Genomic DNA, 15,953 nt, shown 5'->3' with positions numbered 1-15,953 from the left:
TGTTTAAGAGATCAATATTTAGCATAAGACAAATAATTTACACCTGGGACCCTTAAGAAATGAGTATTGGTACAAATATATTAAGCCACCTAATGGTGCAGCGGGGAAGTCTAATGGTGCAGCGGGAAAGTCAGCGGGGGCAGCCTAGGGAGCAAGAGGTTACCAGTTTGAATACCCGCTGGTATGTTTCCTAGACTATGGGAAACACCTATAATGGGCAGCAGCGATATAGGAAGATGCAGAACGGCATCATCTCATACTGTGCAGGAGTTAGCAATGGTAAACCCCTCCTGTATTCTACCAAAGACAACCACAAGGCTATGTGGTCACCAGGAGTCGACACCGACTCAATGGCACAACTTTACTTTACAAAAATATTGTTGTAGCATCCGTTTCCACTACCCCTCAGCCACAAAATGAAGGACTCAGTCCTGTGCTTAATATATCAACTTCTCTCCAGATATCCAAGTACAAACATGTATTTATAAGAGAACCCAGCAAGGTACAATTTACTTTAGCACTATCTGAATAGTAAACAAATACAAGGCATGGCCCCAAGTGAAAACACATATTGTGAGCATCTGTATGCTTGCATGCAGAAAGTTCCAAGTTCCCTCCCTGGCATCTCCAAGATAGGGCTGAGAGAGACTCCTGCCTGAAAGCTTGGAGACACCGCTGTCAATCTGTGTAGACACTACTGGGCTAGATGGACCAGTGGTCTGACTCAGTATAAGGCAGCTTCCTATGTTCCTAAGCAGTTGACAAGCCATTTCATCTATTCAGTGATATAGATTATGTTTCAAAATCATTAAGTTGTTTTTAAAGAGCTAGAAAAGCAGTCATATTCTTATTTTTACCAGGAGCAATGAGTAATTAGGTTGTTTCTTAGACTAGTTATAATTCTCCCAGATGAATACTGCTATGTGATTTCATTAGAATATCCCCTCCTACAATAAATATCTTTTTATTTTGAAACTTAAACCCTGTCTCAGTCCAGTCATTGCTTGAGTCCAAATGAAAACTGATGTGGAACTGGCCCCCTTTTAAAGCCAATTCCCCCACAAAGCCCAAACATTGGGGTATTGACCACACACACAACCCAGGGCAGTTCCAGTAACACAGCCAAGCCATGGTTTAATCATTAGGGCCACCACGCTCAGGCTCACATTTCCCCACACCTCAATTCCTTCCCCCTAGGTTCATTATTGCATATAAGTTGGGCAAAGTTACTATAATCAAACCCAAACTCGAAACCCACCAGTTTGGAGACAAATTCTGGTTGTGGTAACCATAGCTTGCCCCCAACATGGACACAACCATTTGTAATATTTTTAAATCTTAAATTGCCCTTTGATCCAACACCTAGAGATCAATGGTAGACCAAATAAAAGGCTACTTCGTAAGATAAAACAGTCTTATCCATTGAACAGTTACACATCAGCTCTTATATGCTGTCCAAGTTTGGATTACAAGTTTTAATGAAGTACTAGAAGAGTTTAGTCAGGCTTTTTGAATACTGTCTTTGGTTTCCTCAGTTGTCTGACAGCTGCAGTCCTGATTTCTTTTTGATCTGGGATCCTGACCAACCCGAACTTGGAGAGCTGAGCCAAAAGGATAGAATGATCAATAGTATTAAAAGCCCCCCCAGAAGTCCAGCAGAATCAACAAGGACGCACTCCCCCGTCTAGTTTCTGGTTTAGACTGACCAAATTGGTTTCAGTCCTATAACCAGGACAAAAGCCCAACTAAAGCGAGTTCAGATAATTTGTACCATCCAAGACCCTCTTGTTGCTGGCTCACTACTATGAATTCTTTCATTTGCTCAAGAAGGAGAGATTAGAAACTAGCAAGTTGCTGTTACACAGTCAGAGGTGTCACGATAGGACTTCTTCAGCAGAGGTCTTAGCAATGCCTCTTAAGAATGAGCTTCTGCACCTGCGCAGGACCCTCACGGTTGAATGCTGCAGCTCGTTGCAGCAAACAAGCCTCACCTCCACACACACAGCATGCTATTTAAATGTGGGCTGGTGCCATGTTCCTAAGTTCTTGGATGACCACCATGGAGGATGATCAGCCGTAGCAGGAGTGTTCAACATTGAAAGGGAACAGCATGCACACTCAGGAAACACACATAGTGGAACACTACTGCAGAGGGCTGGTTTGGGAGAGTTATGAATGTCTACGGATCTCTACTAGATCATGTTACAGGTGAGCAACCCGTTTATCTGGATTGAGATCCATAAGAATGGGTGTTCAGCTAGCTCCCAATTGAGGAGGGTGTAGTAATAGCTATTGTAACACCCACTTTAAAACACTTCTCCCAAAGCTCGCCTCAGCAGCAGAGTGCATGTCTACTGACATCAGTGGACCAAGTAGCTGCTTTACAGATGTCCGTGAAGGTTACCCCGATAGGTGCGCAGCATATGAAACATCGGCAAGGGTGGTAGAGTGGGCCTTGATTGCTTCAGGTGGTTTCACATTCTGTAACTTGCACAGTGAGTTCCACCAGCCATCTGGATATTCTTTGTAAATGTAGGAGCCTCTAGCCAGGCCCTTGTAAGCTATCAAAAGGCACCTGGTGGACCTAAAGTTCCTAGTGCGGTCTAGGTAATATAAAAGTTCCCTGCACACATCCAAAGAGTGCTTCGCACATTCTAAAGATGTAGATGGGTCCCTGAAGAATGTAAGGAGAATGATATCCTGAGGTGGAAGTCAGATACCACCTTGGGCATAAAGTCAGTGTCCATACACGATAGTAGTTGATATGACATCTTCACGGACATCTGATTCCACTTGCCTTGAATTTAATGGTTCTCACAGTGGGCACCCCAACCCAGCAGAGACGTGTCTGTCGTCAACCAAATTGATGGAGTCAGAGTCCGAAAAGGAACCCCATCTAAAAGATTTTGGCAGTTCAACTACTAGGTAGGGGAGCAAAGTATCTGATCTGGAGTTTCCAGACACTTGTTTTGGCTGTCCACGTTTGGGTGGAAAACTGACAGAAACCGAAGTTGTACTTTGCGCATTTTCAACCATGCATAACATACTACTGTGCTGCAGGATGCCATGAGGCCGAAGAGTCATTGGATGAGTTGAGCCGGCTGAGATGTGGGCCACCACTACAGCCATGCATTTGGTAAATACTCTTAGGGCAGAGGAAAGCCCGAAGGGCAAGACTTTGTATTGGTACATTTGTTCTATGGTAAATCTCATATTTGTTCTTTGTTGATCTCTTATGCAAATATGAAAAAACACTTCTTTTAGATTCAGCGTTGCCAGCCAATTATTTTGATAGAGAAGCAGTAGGATCTCTTGCAATGCTATCATGTGAAATTTTCTTACACAGACAAGATTGTTCAGGTGGCATAGATCTATGATGGGGCAGATCCTGCCATCCCTCTTCGGGATTTGGAAATAATGGGAGTAAAAACCCTCCTGCCTGTGCACACACCACACGGGCAATTGCACCTTTTCCAACAACTCCTTCACTTCCTCTTGCAATGACTGGGACGGCTGAGTGAATTTCATCCCTGAAAAGTTTGGGGCCATTCTGGACTCTATGGTGTATCCCAAGGATATGATCTTCAGGACCCAGAGGTCTGATGTTATGTGGTGCCATGCAGGGGCAGCCTGATGGATTTGTGTGCTAGGGGTGAGTCCGAACCGGTCCGGCAGCCATTCTAAAGAATGGCCGAACTGCCGGACCGGTTCGGCCCTTGCTGGTTCGGGTCCGGGTGGGGGGCATTTCTTTAAGGGCGGGAGGGCTTGCTTACCCCTCCCGCCTCTTTGCCCCCTCCAGCGCCAGTATTTAACAGACTAACGGGGTGCTGGAAACCAGCCGCCCCCGCCGCGAGCAGATTTACCCCCAAAACTACCAATACCCCTGCCGCCGCCATCGCCCGCCAGCCCTCCCTCCCTCCCAGCTGCCCGCCCGCCTGCCCGAGTCCTCACTCGATGCTTTAGTAAAAAACGAGAGGAGCTACCGGACAGAGCTCCTCTCGCTAGGAAGGCCTGCTGCATACTGAAGGCGCTTTGCGCGCGTGCACATGCGCACGCTGCAAAGGACGCCGATCGCCGGAGGCCCGGTCTACCCGCCTTTTTCCGGCGGGTAGACCGGGCCTCCGGCGATCGGCGTCCTTTGCAGCGCGCGCATGTGCACGCGCACAAAGCGCCTTCAGTATGCAGCAGGCCTTCCTAGCGAGAGGAGCTCTGTCCGGTAGCTCCTCTCGTTTTTTACTAAAGCATCGAGTGAGGACTCGGGCAGGCGGGCGGGCAGCTGGGAGGGAGGGAGGGCTGGCGGGTGACGGCGGCGGCAGGGGTATTGGTAGTTTTGGGGGTAAATCTGCTCGCGGCGGGGGGGGCGGGGGCAGCTGGTTTCCAGTGCCCCGTTAGTCTGTTAAATACGGGCACTGGAGGGGGCAAAGAGGCGGGAGGGGTAAGCAAGCTCTCCCCGCCCTTAAAGAAAGGCCCACCTTCGGTGCCGGTCCGGACTGCTCCGGACCGTGCACATCCCTATTGTGTGCTGGAAGAAGAGATGGAATCGCAAAGCTGGTGTTGTTACTTGCCTGCCAAGATGTTACTGCCCCTGGTGGTGGGAAGGATAAGTAGTGCAAAAGTGATGGGGGGGGTGTTTCTGTTCCTCAAAGATGCTTTTGAGGCTCCGCCTGTTTTGTATGCCAAGATTGAGTGACTTTGCCTTGATAGGAACATTTATAAGGGTGATATTGTTTCTTGAAATCACGGTGTTCGTTTTGTCTGTACATGGGCCTCTGCCTGGGGTAAGAATGATACTTTGAGTCATAGGAAGAAGTTGAAGTTGTGGTGGTAGGCTTTTTAATCAACTTTAAAAGTTGATTTCTTTAACTGCTCCATGGTGGAGTCAGTTGTCTCTGTGAAGAGGCCCTTACCACCAAAAGGTAAGCCCTCAATTTTTCCCTTCGTATTACTCTGAAGGGTAGTGGAGCAAAGCCATGCGTGTCTCTGTAGCAAGACTGCTGCCGCCATGGAACGAGATTCTGACTCAGCTAGGTGTTTTGCCGTGCTCAATTGTTGCCATGTAAGCGTAGCCATTTTATCTAATGTTGGTATTTCTTTTTAAATTCCTCTGATAGGGTGTCTAGATCATCCTCAAGAGATTCCACAGGCCATGATTATACTTCACTGTGCAAGCCAAATAATTCATGATCTTAACCAACTGACATGATGTGGAATATTTTTCTCCATACAAGATCCAACTTTCTCCCCTCTTTGTCTGCAGGAGTGCTGTGACGCTGTCCAGATTTCATCAAGGTGGCACAGTCAATGACCAGGGAGTTAGGAGCATAATGCTTTAGCAGGTAGGTATTGTCTTTCTCTTGGATGCAATACAAAGTCTTTAAGCATTAGGAGGTTGGGGTCAATGTACGGAAGACTTCTCAAGCGTTGAGAGATTTTTGTGCTTACGGCATTGTCTTCTATGTCAAAGATGTCGATGTTGAGGGGCCAATACCGTGGGCAACTGTCGCCTTCAAGGCCTGTACCTGGTTTGATGCCAGTTGCTATAAATCCAATGGCGATTGAGTTTTGTCTTTGGTTAAGTCTGTAGTTTTAGTCTTCTTTGGTTTGGGTGTCGACGGGGCTTCCAAGGTTGCCCGCTTGGTCTTGGACTTCGAATTCTGGAACTCGAATCCTGGACCCGGAGGCAGCTTAGGGCTCCTGAAAGCTGTAGATGTCAAAGCCAATGACGATGGCTTCAACATTCAGTGTTGAGACAATTTTTGATGGTGATTTTGACATCAACAGCGATGGACGGGGCTCCCACAGAGCTGAAGGATTTAACACCTCATCATAAATGCCGCAGAGCCTGATTCTTGCACATCTGCTTGGAGATGTGGCACCAGCCCACCTTTAAATAGCACACTGTGGCATGGAGGCGGGGCTCAGTCACCACAACCAGCTGCTGAATTCTACCATGAGGGTCCTGTGCAGGCACAGAACCCCATTCTTATAGATCTCGATCCAGCAACACTCTAGCCACATCTGAGCCATTTCATCACACTTAGCTCTCCTTGAACTCCACAGAACTGGAAAGGGTGCTCAGGACCAACTGTATCCATCACCCAGGTTGTCTCTTCACACCAAAGTGTGACCATAGTTTCAACAGATGTGCCAGATCTAGCAATGGGAGATGAGGGCTGTCTGAAAAACTAATGGATCCATAAGATGCTCTGCCCACAGAGGCTTAATAGGTTCCCTAGCTCTGGGGAGGCCAAAGCAAGCAGAAAGCCTAAACCTCACCAGATAATAATCCCTCCTTAACAACTCCTCCAATTCCAATTCATTTGCATCCTGACCAACAAAAACTTTATACAGAGAGTGTGCCCTGCTATATGGACAGCACACACTACTTACTGAGACAGGCCCATAGTTGTCATGGTCAGCATGAACATGGTCACCTGAAGTGCTGGGGGTGCTCTGAGTCTATGTTGAAATCCCCCAACACAATTAGTCTCAAGAAGCTTGATGCCACATCCAAGACCCTCCCCAACAGTTTGGCAGGAAAAGTGAGGCAGGCACTATACTAACAGAATCCCCATTCTGTCTTTGACACCTACCATCAGGAACAAGCACTCAAAAGTTCTTGGATTGTCCAACTGGGCACCTGGAGAAGGGAATGGATGCACAATAGATCACTGCAACTCCACTTTCCCAGTCAAGGAAGGGCTTTTGCTGGGTCAATCACTCCCACTAGCTTTCATCATGCTCATCCAGGACAAGATCCTGTATGGCTGATGTCTTGCTAATAAATAATCTGGCATTAAGCAACAGGACCTTCAGACTCAAGAGCATGTTACCAGGACACTCCTGAAAACCAGATTGGAGGGAAGGCCAGAATGGTCAGTTCAACTTTCCAATAGAACAGCCTGACCAACTTCCATTACCATATCCCTCTCTTCCCTCCACAGAACCCAGAGAAGCCCTTCTACATCTCCTAATCACTTGCTTTTCTAGGCACAATCCCCTTCCTCCACCTAACCTTAAAGGTCAAAGCCAGTAAGATTGCCTAAAAATCCTTCAGCCCACCAACAAAAGAGAAAAGCACAAACACAGAACCTCCCAACAACTAAAGCAGAACTACTACTTTATCAATAGCAATTTGGCCTAACACAGACCCAAGACCAACCAAAGAGAGATACAGTTGCCAAACATTGGGTGTGGGGTGTGGTGTCCAAACTAACAGGACAACCTCTTGAGCCCCCCATCCTCACTTGAGCTCACCCCACATCCCTAAGAGATGGGATTAATAATTCCCAACATATGACAATTTTGTTCACAAGGCTGAGGAAATGCTCTCAAATAGATTCTGTGAGCAAGCTCAGAGTCTGAAGCAGTTCCTTCAAGCCTTCAGAAAGGATCAAAACAAAAGAGAAAGAAACAGTACTTCAGGGATTCTTGCCATAGTTGCCTGTGAACAGTGTTTTGTGCCTGGTACTTGGATTTGGGACAAGACGCATTTTGAGAACAATGAAAACAAAAAACAAAACGACATTTCAGCTCAACAACTATCATGAATCATTTTTAAACTATTCTCTCCACGTATGCCAGAGGAAGAATGTTACACCTAAAATGCTTCAAGTATTGGTGTTTGGGATAAGTATTTCATAGTTTGTGGGTCTGTAACCTTTATGCTTGATTCAGATAAACAGCCTTTTAAAAAAGGGGTTCTGACAAACTCGCATAAAAGACTTTGTCAAATGTTACAAGATGTAGCCCATTGAAATCTCAATGGCAAATCTCATGTTGCTCTTAACAGCCAAATATCACTACTCCTTAAAGTAAACCATTGCAAGTTTTCTACCCCAACTGTCTATCTTTACTGCAGAGCAAATGCTTGCAGTGCTGCCATAATGCCTTATTTTCCTGGGCTGTGCCATTACATACATGCACTTGCCTACCCATGAAGTCTTTGGCTGATTTGTTAGTATACATAACTATACTATTATAGCAGAATTATTAACACTGAATAGCAATCTAGCAACACCAGTCATGAAGTTCAAATACTTTTGCTTTTGAAGAATGGCTATTATTGAAAAGTATCTTCGATTAAAACTGGAAGTTTTATTCATACCCCATGTATTCCAGATGCTTAGGGGAGGTGGCACTGTGTCAGTTTTTAACAGCCAAATTAGCTTGGAATGCCATCTCCCAAAACTCAACTGAATACCTGCCCAAACTGAGAAGTACTATACTGCTTCTGAAATATGCTCAGTCAAGTGCTCTGTAGGTTTTTAGGGAAGCAACTATGAAGAATTCCTCTCTGCACCTTGAATCTTGAAAAATCAAGCTATGGCCAAGAGGGAAGTATATGCTGGGTGCCCATAACTGTATGATATTCAGTGATGCATTAGATTCATGGCAATTCCAGATATTTCCCCTCCCTCCTCAATCAAATGAAAAGGCACTACTGCTTATACTAGAACAGGTTAAGAAATCTCAGTTTACTACTAGGACTTTCTCTCTCCATTCTTTATAAATCAATGTTTTTGATGTAAACTGCCCTGAGCCATTTCTGGAAGGGCGGTATAGAAAACAAATCAAATAAATAAATGTTCCTCCTACTGGAGGAACAGCAAGTCTCAATTTTCAGCCCCACATATTAAAAATAGGCAAAAAAGGGTGCCTTATCAGTTATTTTGTTTTTGCAAAATTGTGCAATTTGGTTGTCCTAGTGCAGGAAATAGCAGCATTATTTGCAAAAACTCATTTCTAGTTCTGAAGAATAGTTTTATCTAGAAAAAGTGTCATGATCAATCCGATTAATGAATCAAACAATTTTAACAGGAAAAAAACCCAAATATTTATATATCACTTCTCAACAAAAGTTTCTCAAAGTGGTTTACACAGAAAGAGAAATGAGATTTCCCCCGTCCCCATCTCTTGATGTACAGTAGACAGTAGTTCATATAATTTGGCATAAGTCAGAATTCTACAACCATGAACAGGGAGAGCCAGTGTCCTCAAGACATCCAAGGAAAGGTCATCCTAGATCTCTTTGGGATTTGGGGACTGCCTTGAGCAGCACATATTCAAAAAGCAAGCCCTTCAGCAAGTGCTATAAAGGACAGACAACATGGATTTTACACAGCTACCTTGTAGCAAGTTCTGACGACTCCTCAAACTTAGGATTGTTATCACTACAACTGAATAATTTAGATAATTCAGCAATATAAGATAATAAATCTTATATAATAAATCAATGTAATAAATAAATCATACCTCTGTCCATCAACTGTGCATACCGACACTGCCCACAAGTCAGGACTGAATTTAGCCAACTGTGGAATATAGTCAGCAACCTACCCAAAACAAAATCATTCATATCAATTTAATATTACAGTTCATGGTTATAAATGACTTGGGGAGGAGTACAGTGAAAGAGGGCAGGGAGATAAAGACTGTGGAGAAAGGCTTCTCTTCAGACCTTGGCCAGAGTTCCCACTTTATTTCTGAGGCTTTAAAACTCAATTTCACTAAAGCCTGGAGACCATGTACAAGCTTTCTGTACATACTTGGCCACCTGGGTAATGGCTATCATTCTGTGAGACATTAGGATGTATGGATGTAAATTCATGGGGTTTTTTTGCTCTGATCATGGTGACGTTTCTTGGGTGGGGGACTTGTGAACCACAGTCATAGAAGGACCACCATCTGGTTGAGGCAGGACTTCCAACCGCAACCCACCTCTGCAGGGATGAAGGACCTATTAGGTTGATCCACCCGAGAAGGTTATTGGACCCAACAGGATTCCAAGAAGCATCGGAAGGGTTTAGAGTTGGCTCTGCTAGAGATTCTGTTGATGTTCTGGTACAAACATGGAATAATGAACTCACTATAGCAGTAGACACAATCGCTCCTAACCATCCTCCCCAACCTGTTTCAAAATTAGCCCTGTGGATTTGGAAGAACTATGGGAACTAAAGTGGCAAGGCAGACCACTAGAGTGCAAGTGGAGGGAAACTCAGCACAAATCTGACAGATCACAACACGGAGCACATTTGACGATCTATGCTCTAGCAATGCAGACAGCAAAGTAGTAATTCTTTTCTGCTCGCATTGCTTCCCCAAATTCACACCCAACAGAGTTGTCTGGAGTTGTGAGGGGACTAGCATGTGCCCCCTCCCCCTTGAACTTGATCTTGGAACCATCAAACGCTGAGACATCATCTATGATTTTTGTGTGAATAAAGTATCTTGTATTTGGGCCGAATTGGATACTACAGTTACTGCAGAATCTATTAAGGAGGTGTCCAGCAACTCCTCTTATAGGATTAGATTGGATCACTTTCAGTTTGTGACTCCTGAGGATGTGGACAAACTGCTTCGGCCTATACATCCTACAACCTGATCTCTTGACCCTTGTTCAACTTGGCTTATTTTATCCGGTAATCATATTCTCAGAGAAAGTCTGATAACTATTATAAATGCTTCTCTGAGGGAGGGCAGGATGCCTCCTTATCTTAAGGAGGCTATTATTAGACCTTATTGGAAGAAACTTGGAATGGGTCCCTCAGAATTAGCTAATGACAGACCCGTTTCCAATCTTCCATAGTTGGGCATGGTGAATGAGTGGGTGGTGGCCTCTCAGCTCCAGGCACCTTTGGATTATTCAGATTATCTAGACCCATTTCAAGCCAGCTTTCAAGCAGGCTATGGGATTGAGACTGCCTTGCTATTGACAGTGGCTCTGCTGATCCCTTTGAGTCTCTCGGCAATTTTCGATACCATCAACCATGGTATCCTTCTGGGTCGCCTGAGGGAGGTGGGATTGGGTGGCAATGTTTTACAGTAGTTTTGTTCCAACTTCTTGGGTAGATTCCAAATGGTGTCACTTGGGGACTGTTGCTCAGCAAAGGAGAATTAAAGCACTGAGTTCCACAAGGCTCCATACTGTCTCCAATGCTCTAACACAGTGGTTCTGAAACTGGGGGCCTCCAGATGTTGCTGAACTACAACTCCCATCAGCCCAGCTGCAATTTATTGTGGCAGGGGATGATGGGAGCTATAGTTCAGCAACATCTGGAAGATCCCAGTTTGGAAACCACTGCTCTAATATATACATGAAACCCCTGGCAGAGATCATCAGGTGGTTTGGTGCAGGGTGTTATCAATATGCTGATACCCATATCTATTATTTCTTCATATCAACCTCATCAGGAAATGGCATAACTTCTGTAAATGCCTGCCTGGAGGTGGTAATGGGCTGTATGAGGGATATCAAACTGAAATTGAATCCAAATGAGATGGGCGTACTGATCAGACATGGGAAGTGGGAGAGGGATCCCAGAGATGGTTTAGATCTGCCTGTTCTGGATGGGGTTACACTTCCCCTGAAAGATCAGGTACGGGAGTGCTCCTGAATCAAAAATACTCTCCGATTTCTCAGGTTGAGGAAGTGGCCAGAAGTGCTTTTTATCAGTTTTGGCCACTAAGTCAGCTATGCCCATTTCGTAGGAAAATTACCTTAAAACTGTGGTGCATATGCTGGTAACCTCCAGGCATAACTTTGTAATGTGTGGGGCTGTCTTTGTATGTAGTCCAGAAACTACAACTGGTACAACCAAAAGGGACCACATAATTTTAAAATAACAGCACTGGCTACCGATCTGTTTCCAAGTGAAATACAAAGAACTGGTTATTATCTATAGAGCCCTCAAAGGATTGGGTCCAGGGTACTTAAGAGAACTGCCTTCTCTATTATGAAGCCTGCCACCTATTAAGATCATCTGAGGAGGTCTGGTTACGGTTGCCACTGGCTCACTGGATGGTGACTTGGGACCGGGCCTTCTCTGTGGTTGCCCTAGGGCAGGGATGGGGAACCTTGGCACTCCTGCAGATGTTGGCCTACAATTCCCATAATCCCTAGCTATTGGCCTCTGTGGCTGGGGATTATGGGAGTTGTAGTCCAAAAACAGCTGGAGTGCCAAGGTTCCCCATCCCTGCTTAGGCTTTGGAATATGCTCCCTATCAACATAAGAGCATCTCCATTTCTGTTGGCTTTTAGAAAAACCCTCAAGATACACCTGTTTTCTCAGGCTTTTAACTGACATTAAAACTGTTTAATTGTTTTTATCCTATGAAACTGTTTTAACTTTTTTAATTAAGTTGAAGTTGTTTTAATGGTTTTTACTCTTATATTTGTTTTCAACTGTGTGTACCACCTAGAGATACACAAATCAGGCGGTATGTAACAATGATCAAATAAATAAATAAATGGGGGAGCCCCCTGCTGTTGTCTAATATAACCTTAATACATATTTAGAGATAGATGTAGATTTTATTTTTAGAAGGTAGGTACACACTATAATAGGTAAACACTTCTCATAATGCCATTTCATTCGAGCAACGAGGCCCTGCATTTCATTGTTGTATTGTTTGCATTTTGCACACATGCCTTTCTTACCCACAGGTACAGGAACTTCATTAAAATATTCCCAAATCAGGTCTCTTTTATGGCCTGCTGCCATGATAGGCGTTTCCCTTCTACAATGGGGCTGGGCCTTCGGGGTGGAACTGAGGGCCTTTGGGGTCGGGCCTTCAGAGTGGGACTGAGGGCTGAGGGAAGGCTATATCGTGGATGAGTGGAGGTTTGGGTTAGAGGGCTGTTTTTATCATCCTGAATTGTGCCAGGCCTATTTGATGAGATGTGTTTGGGCTCTCCTGAGTGGGATGGTGCAGGGGGTGCATCTAACAGCCCTGGGGCGGCTATTGCTGTAGTGGTGGGGAATAGAAGAACTGATGCTGGCAGAGCAGCTGGCCATTAAAGGGGAAGGGAATTTAGTAATTTAGCAATGAGTTCCACTTCCAACTGCCCTGTCAACTCTCAGGCCTTGGAGAGCAACACTAACTACCCACAGATCCTGGCCTTGCTTGTTTGTAGTGCCAGGCCAGTTCAGAATAAGTTAATTTATCAGCAAGGACAACAGACTACCCACAGCCATGCCTTGAGGGCCTAGATTCTGAACCCACCTTTTTGTGGCTTTAAGAGACTGCCTTCCAATTCCCTGACACTTAGAGCAGGATAATAATGCTTTTCACACTATTTTTCATCCCGACCTTCATTTGCCTGTAAACTGTTCGCTTTTGCTGTAATAAACCAAACTTTTTACTTTCTTTCTTTCTTCTTTTTTAACTATAACATTGGACTGTACTGGATTTTATAGGACACTACTTGCACACTTTTTATGGAATTTCTGGGATATACCTCAGGCTCCAGCAAATATCCGGGTTGCATGATGGAACATCCCCTGTCTTGTTTGGGGGGCTTCAGGGGACCACAAGGTAGCTAACCTGCCTGGAAACCACTGGTGGTGGCAGCAGAAACTCAAGGGAGCAATCAGGAGTTGCAAAGGCTTTAGCAAAAAGGCGTCTGTCCTCCTAGTTCTCCACACAGATAAAATCCAAACTTGCCCAAACTGGAGAAGGAGAGTACATACTTCCTTCCATCGTGAAAATATTAGGGGATTACTCCTGGAAGAGGGGCATATTAGCTGTTGTAATCCTGTGCACTCAAGCTCAGAACATTCTATTAACTGTGTATCAAACAAAAAAAGCTACAAACACACACAGTTTAGACATCATGTGGTTCAATGATTCCACATAAAGTTCACAAGCATCAGACACAGAGACTCCCCCTCTGCTTTCTGTATGAGGATAGGCCATTTTAAACTTCTAGTCTGGTTAGAACAAACCAGAATTCACCATAACCAGACTAATGGTTAACTGAAATGAGAAAAGTATCAGACATTTTTGTAGGCTTATTTACCAGTGCTATATTAAAGTATTGCCTGCAAAATATATATAGTTGTGAAACAGAGATCTTCATATAGGCATTTCAATTATTTTTTTGCTTAAGTAATTTAATAAAATGTGTCCCATCTGAAGGGAGAAAATCCAGAATAGCACCTATAATCCAAGCCAAAAAAGAAAAAAAGAAAGAAAAAAAAGAAAAGAAGAAAAACCTAGAGGCTGAAAAATTATTGCAAAACAATTCCAGAGGCAGAGAGCACTTTGGCTAAAATTTTCAGGCTCATATCCAAGAGAAATTTGCTCCTCAACAAAAATCTGCGGACTAAAAACCCTGTTGGGATTTTGTGTCTTCTCCTGCACTGATTTTTAATGTACTTCCCTTAAGCATTGTAAGCTTATGAGATAACCCAGCCATGCATCCCTTTATCATCTTCGCAATGCCTGGACCCATATGAACCAAATTGTGTACAACTGTAGGCTTTTATTCTACACAAGTATACAAGCCACAGCAATCCCCACCCCCCTCAAGTAGTTACCTTTCCTCCAGATTGTTTTTTAGCACTTTCATACAATTCATCAATGTGAGAGGCAAATGACATGAAGTCTGGAATGACAAATTTTCTCCTGAAAGCCTGAGTAAGCAAGACGATATTGCTTTGAACACACCTGTGGAACATTAAAAATTATTACTTCTATAAACGCCAAGCATATATGACTTGATACATTCCCTTAGAGAAGCTAAAAACAGAAATTTAAAAGTTAATCATTTTAGAACATAAATGTTTATTATTTATTGAAATTTTTTTTAACTGTTCTGCTACAACATACACTACACTTAATTAATCTCCTGTCCAAGATATGTTAGAGCACGATGACAAGGGCAGACAGTTAGAAGCTCTGAAAGTAAACAGATTTAGAATATGTACACTAAATAGCTTTTCTTACATGCAGACACACTGTTGAAAAATGTTTCGTAATTTAAGAAACTATTCATTTAAATCAAGTCAATGGATTTCTAATTAACATATTTCCCAAGAATGCATGCCCATCAATTGGTTGCTACAGGCAATTAAAAACACACAAGCACATTCTATTCCTTATACAACTCAGGAGAATAATCCATAGCTTCTGTACAAAAGCCCACATGACTTTTGTAGAATTTGTATTGGCTTAAGGAAGCCACTGCAAAATTAGTTAGTTATTCTTGGTTCTCTCTAGCATGCAAAACACTAAGCATGACTACCTACTTGAAGACAGTGCCTTGAACTTTCTAGAAGCAAGGTTAGGTAGTTTCTGGGTTGAACAGGGTTTCATCTATATATTCACAGTCTCCACAATAAATGCATGAATTGTGTCCCAACTTCAAAAGGTCACACATTTTTGCTCCCATTTCATACTTTTCTACAGAAGCGTAGGCTTCAATTCAATGCATTTCATAGAGGATCATGAATTCAATCTACATGCTACAAGTGTAGAGTTTAACATGTTTGTATTAAATTTAGATATAAGTTGAAACCAGTTTGTTTTTTTAAAGGACAGTTTACATAACTTAAATTCAAAGAAACCCAGCCTCCGCATGGCATCTGAAAGGAACATCGCTGCAGCCCTGCATGGCCGTCTGGAGAGAACTGGCGGGGCACAGGTAAGGAGCTCCTTACCTGCCTTTTAAAGGAACCGCCCCCCACCCCATCGAGCTGGTTCGAATGCTGGTGCCTGAGCCAGTTCTGAAATTCCTCTGGGAAGTGCTGAGGTGCCTGAAGTACTGCGCACATCTGCATTTAAATCACACCACTGGCTGACATCCTGATAAGTTAAGTGCACACACACAGACGGACTGTGGAGATGCAACTGGGGTCAGTGCATAATTCGCCGAGCTCCTCTATACATGTGCCATTCCATAAGTGGGTGAAACATCCCCACTCTGTCCACATTCAGGAAGACAGGAAAGACATAGCTCAGTGACATATCCCCTCTCTTCCAGAGCATTTCTGGAGCATGGGCAGAGCAGGGACATTTCATCTCCTTGCACAACCACGCACATAAAAGACTGGGGGAGTCATGCACAAGCCCCAGTGGCATCCTTGCAGTCCCTTTTTACACATGGACTTTGCTAGTCACTGACTACAATACATAATAGCACTGCACTACAATATTCAAAACAATTTAAA

At 43.9% G+C, this 15,953-nt stretch overlaps 1 protein-coding gene across 2 annotated transcripts in view; it reads right to left on the bottom strand.

Moving 5' to 3' along the window:
- GLS (glutaminase) overlaps window positions 1–15,953 on the bottom strand; it is a 113,055-nt gene that overhangs the window by 72,460 nt on the left and 24,642 nt on the right. For both annotated transcript variants that reach the window (XM_053273518.1, XM_053273510.1), the window contains exons 4-5: window positions 14,322–14,451; window positions 9,256–9,335 (exon numbers count right to left, since the gene is read on the bottom strand). In XM_053273518.1, coding sequence (XP_053129493.1) covers window positions 9,256–9,335; window positions 14,322–14,451 — 210 coding nt within the window. The remainder of the gene's footprint in view (window positions 1–9,255; window positions 9,336–14,321; window positions 14,452–15,953) is intronic.

Source organism: Hemicordylus capensis, chromosome 1, assembly GCF_027244095.1.
Source record: "Hemicordylus capensis ecotype Gifberg chromosome 1, rHemCap1.1.pri, whole genome shotgun sequence".
Taxonomy (NCBI): Eukaryota; Metazoa; Chordata; class Lepidosauria; order Squamata; family Cordylidae; genus Hemicordylus; species Hemicordylus capensis.
Note: the sequence above shows the minus strand (reverse complement) of the source record. Positions and strands in the feature narration are given on the sequence as shown.